At 42.1% G+C, this 5,000-nt stretch overlaps 1 protein-coding gene across 1 annotated transcript in view; it reads right to left on the bottom strand.

Moving 5' to 3' along the window:
- Positions 1–5,000, bottom strand: part of LOC310794031 (vascular endothelial growth factor C-like) — a gene marked incomplete at both ends in the record, with an annotated part of 22,526 nt that overhangs the window by 9,487 nt on the left and 8,039 nt on the right. The window contains one exon of the mRNA XM_083655897.1: positions 3,591–3,733. Coding sequence (XP_083512023.1) covers positions 3,591–3,733 — 143 coding nt within the window. The remainder of the gene's footprint in view (positions 1–3,590; positions 3,734–5,000) is intronic.

The raw sequence follows: 5,000 nt of genomic DNA, 5'->3' as shown, positions 1-5,000 counted from the left end.
CTTTGATCTTGCTATAGTGTAGCGTATTTACATGCTTGCAGTATTGAAACTGCAGTTAGATTGGTTTGAGAAGCATAATAATATGGAATAATAGCCTATAATGCAGACAGACAGGCTGGATGAAGAGAGGGGGGGGGGGGGCAGAGCGTTTGGCTTTCGTCTGGTTTTGCGGGATCACTGGAATTGGAGCTAAAAAGGCAAGCGTGCGATTCGTTTATTGCACTTATCCAATGAGCATGACGGTGCATAATTTTACGCCTAAAAGGCGTGGTTGTAATGCTTTGGGCTGCATCTAGCGCCAGCACGACGATATCAAGTGCGCCTTTCCACGCCCACTGCTTTGATCTGCGCCTGCCGCTCGGCCTAGAAACTGCGCCGATGCAACGATAGGGGCCATTATGTCTGAGGTGTCACTGAGGCAAAAAATAAAAGGCTCAAAAGAGAGTTCTGCTTGAAACGGTGTCCTTCACTAAAAACCTCTTTTTCTCATATTTCTGTCCAAAGGAGGGCATTTTTAGTGAAAACAAGCTAACTTCCACTGCTTGTAACTAAACAAGGAAACATGGGAGAGTTTCAGTTTTTTACAAGGGGTAAGAAGAGAGTCTCTGCTTTATTGTGAGATATGTTGTGTAATTTTATTCCTAGCACAGAATATTCTGTGGGTCCTGGAAGATCAGGAAATATGCTCAAAATCCTGGCACTGGGAGCACACAGACCGAAATGACCCTGGCAGAGAATGAGTTAATATTTTATTTTTATTTTTATTATTATTATTATTATTATTATTATTATTATTATTATTATTATTATTATTATTATTATTATTACTAGAAGTGGAGACAGGGATTTGGGGTTGTGACTAAACTCATGTCACGTCATCCATCATCAGTAGTTATGACATCACTTGACGATTGTGGGGCATGGCATGACATCATCAGTGGTTACTGGTTATGATGACATGATCCTTAACCTCGAAAGGAAAAGAAAGTTCGCACACTGCAGGGCTCCAAATGTGAGTGTTTCATTTCACAGCGGTGGTAACGTTTCGGGCAGCACCTTGCCCTGAGGAAGGTGGACGCAGGTGGACGCCTCCACAACCTCCTGGATTATTGACTACCAGGGTGATCAGTATCACAGGAGTACCGCAGGGGACTGTATTCTCACCTTTCCTCTTCACCCTGCACACCTCGGACCTCCAATACAATTCAGTGTCCTGTCATCTGCAGACCTTCTCAGATGACTCTGCAGTTGTGGGGTGTGTCAGTGGTGGAGAGGAGACAGAGTTCAGGGAACTGGTGGAGCGCTTCGTGACTTGGTGTGGAAACAACCACCTCCTCCTAAACGTGTCCAAAACGAGGGAGATGGTTGTGGACTTTGGGAGGACCAGGACTGAGCCGAACCCTGTAACCCTTTAATGGCTATGACAGCGCATAATGGTGATTTGGGTGTGTGTCACATTAAATTGAATTATAGGCTATTTGAGCACTTTTTATGGCAGAAATGGGGTTTTCGTTTCCTTTTTTGTGAAGTTAATTCAGGGAAATCTTTGCTGCACATGCTGCACATGCTTTGGTGTTAGATTGAAGAAGAATGAAATGGATTTCCTCGCCTTGGATGTTGTCTACGTGCTGCTGGTGATTATGTTTTTCATCACCTTTTCATCTCTGATCAGGACAGGTGCACTGTCACCAAAACCTCCCTCACATCACCACTACGAAATACACTTTTTTAAGTTTTAATTATTTCAAGCTTTTTAAACAGGTCTGCATCATATATAAAACTCTACATGAGCTCTGCCCATCTCCCTTGGGGGAATTAATAAAGAAAAAAAGGTAAAATAGCATTGGCACCAGGTCAGCCACTAGAGGGCACTGTGAGGTGCAGCACAGACCTTTGGACAAAACGTCCTATCAGTACAGGGAAGCTCAATGTGGAATAATCGACCTATAGCCATTAGAAAACGTCGTTTAAAGTCCGTGGAAACCAAAATCCACAAAAACCTTCTAACTATTAAATGTAGGGTCTTATGTGAGTAATTGTGTGCCTCAGAAATTAATTGACATTACTTTCAACCCTAACCCCAAAAATCGACACTTTTCTACAAGGTCTGGATTTCCATTTCCTCATTGAAGAGAGCGGTGCACGCGGTGTTAAAATGCATGATCTTATCACGTCATAAGATTTAATCGAATCACACACACACACGCATGCACGCACGCACGCGCGCACACACACACACACACACACACACACACACACACACACACACACACACACACACACACACTTGTAAGAAAATGCATTGCCTGTCAAGGTGCGCCGACAACACATTTTGTCATGAGCAGGTCCCGGTTTGACCGTCTTGCATCGGGGCCCGGTGCTGACACGTTACGCCACTGATTTGTGAACACAAAGTTCACTGTTTCACAAATGTTTGTTAACCACAGACCTTATTTCAAGCTTTCAACCAAAATCCCCATGCAGAAATCCCATTGACTTTGACAAGTAGTTCTTCCGGACTCCTTCCTGCGGTACTATCAGAGGTTCTCAAATGTTTTTCAGCCAAGGACCGCTTACAAGATAGAAAATATACCGGGGACCCCCTCATTCTGATTTATGATTTTGGGGTAAGCTTAATTGTTTCCATGGTACTTTTAAATTGATAGGTTTGTTAGATTAGAATGTAATCCATGAACCATTTTAGATTTAAAGCAAAAAAACATTTTTGTTGAACTATGAAGCCTTTGCAACAAAAAAAAGTTTTTATTTTTATTTTCCTGAAAACTTTTCGCGGACTCCGTTGCAAAGTGCCACGGACCCCTGGGGGGCCCTGGACCTCCATTGGAGAACCACTGCTATAGGGTAGAGAGGGTATTTGAAGAGATTATAGGGAAATAGAGATTTATGGTGATGGTGCTATTTTCCTTTGTGGAGATGTATGCAGATTTAAATGAAACATTTGCATTGTGTTTGAAAGAGCTATTACCAAGTTGGCAGGTTCCTTTCAACTTGGTAATAGTGAATTTGAATTATGTCAAATTGCATAAAGTTTTTTTTCATTTTTCATTTTCTTTTTCTCCATAATTTTTGTTTCTCTTTTTTTGGGGAGGGGGCCTCCGCTCTAAACATTGGCTTGCACACGTGTGTGTGTGTGTGTGTGTGTGTGTGTGTGTGTGTGCAGGTAAATAATCGATTATAAGATGCATCGCGATGCGGACGTGCACGATTCTGCATCGATTCACAAATGTCAAAAATCGATTATTTAAAAGAAAAAAATACTTTTTTTAAAAATAATCAAATCAAATATAATGGAAGTACATGCAGTTGTTTATTTTAATTATGGATCATAATACAATGCAATTCCAAATGCACTTTTATTTTAAAAGTAGCCACACAGTGAGAAAAAAGAAAGTGAGAAAAAATAAATCATGTATTGGGAAAAAAAAGTGATGCATCGATTTAAGATGCATCGAGATGCATCGAGATGCATCGATAATCGTAATCAAATTGTAGCCCTCTGAATCGTAATCGAATCGAATTGTGAGCCCAGTGAAGATTCACAGCCCTAGTATGTGTGTGTGTGTACTCACCAGCGTACTGTGGGGAGGGTCTGGGAGGGGGCGTTGGTGGGAGAGGGTGGTTGTATTGCATGCTGGTCGTCATGGTAACACATCGACACAGCCTGCTGTTCCAAGCCTGACCGTGAGGACATGTCCTATTGGCTACTGGACACCTTAAACAGAGAGAGAGAGAGAGAGGGAGAGAGTGAGAGAGAGAAAGAGAGAGAGAGAGAGAGAGAGGGGTTCACACACACAGGTAAGAAAGGAGATGGAGCAGAGTTGCCTGGGTCCAGACCTTCAAATCCGCCCACTCCACAGAGTTGATTGATTGATTGATTGATTGATTGATTGATTGATTGAATTTATTGGACAATATAAAAATAGATGGACGATATGAGCTCAGAGCTCCATGTACAATTTTACAACTGTCAAGGATAACACAATAAAGCTAGTTTGCTTATTTCTATTGTGATCCTGAGTTGAGTTTGGCTGCTTCTGGTCTGGCATCGTCATATGAACATATGAACATGGCATCGTCATATGAACATATGAACATGGCATCGTCATATGATTTGAGCCTTACAACAATATGGCTTTGCACATTCGTTTTTGTTTTTCTCGCTATCGAAGTTTCTCCTCCATCGCCACATCAGGTGCGAGACCGGAACTCCCCACGGAGCCGAGGAGGAAATATGGGAGCTGCAGACCTGGGAGGAGCTGATGTTTAAGGAAGAGGAGATATCCCATAAAATATAAACAAATACACAGTTTGTGTCCAGAGTTGAGCTGCTTCCAGGGGCCTGTACTACGAATGTTCTATAAGAAGATCCAGGATCTGTCCCTTGATCTGGTTTGTCTAAACCAGATCAGCTCGATTGTAGTTAACTTGTACTACGAACCTCGTTTGCCAGTCGTTAACTCGAACCAGGTTTTTCTAATCAAGTTGACTGCGCGTGCACATGAAAATGCCCGTGCACATGAGCTCGTGCCCGCAAAAGAGGCGTGGTTTTTAACAACTAGCCAATCACAATGCAATATGGACCGCTCAGCTCAGAACCGTAGCTTTTACAGCGCCAGACACGCCTATTTCCTCATTCATCAAAGCCATCTACTACTATGTCAGAATCAAAATCCGCATTGGATATTTTTAGTCTGTTCCCGAATGACTGTCTAAAGTTACCACTTTTATTCACATCAGTCATTTATTTGAAGAGCGGTTTCTGCCTCCACGTATGATCCTACAGCAGCTGAATTCACCCTCTCAATAAACTGCGAGTGGAAGCAATGTGTAGCCTAATGTCTCAGTCCAAAATCCGTATGTATAGACCATTTAGGCTCAACGAATAATAATGATGTCATGATGTGTTTAGTCGCACTGATTGAATAATTCCTATAGGCTGTCAATAAAAAAAGAATGATAATAAAATTAAAAGAGGCTTC

The sequence above is a fragment of the Poromitra crassiceps genome (genome assembly GCF_964638095.1).
Source record: "Poromitra crassiceps genome assembly, chromosome: 19".
NCBI lineage: Eukaryota > Metazoa > Chordata > Actinopteri > Beryciformes > Melamphaidae > Poromitra > Poromitra crassiceps.
This window is presented reverse-complemented; position numbering and strand designations above follow the sequence as displayed.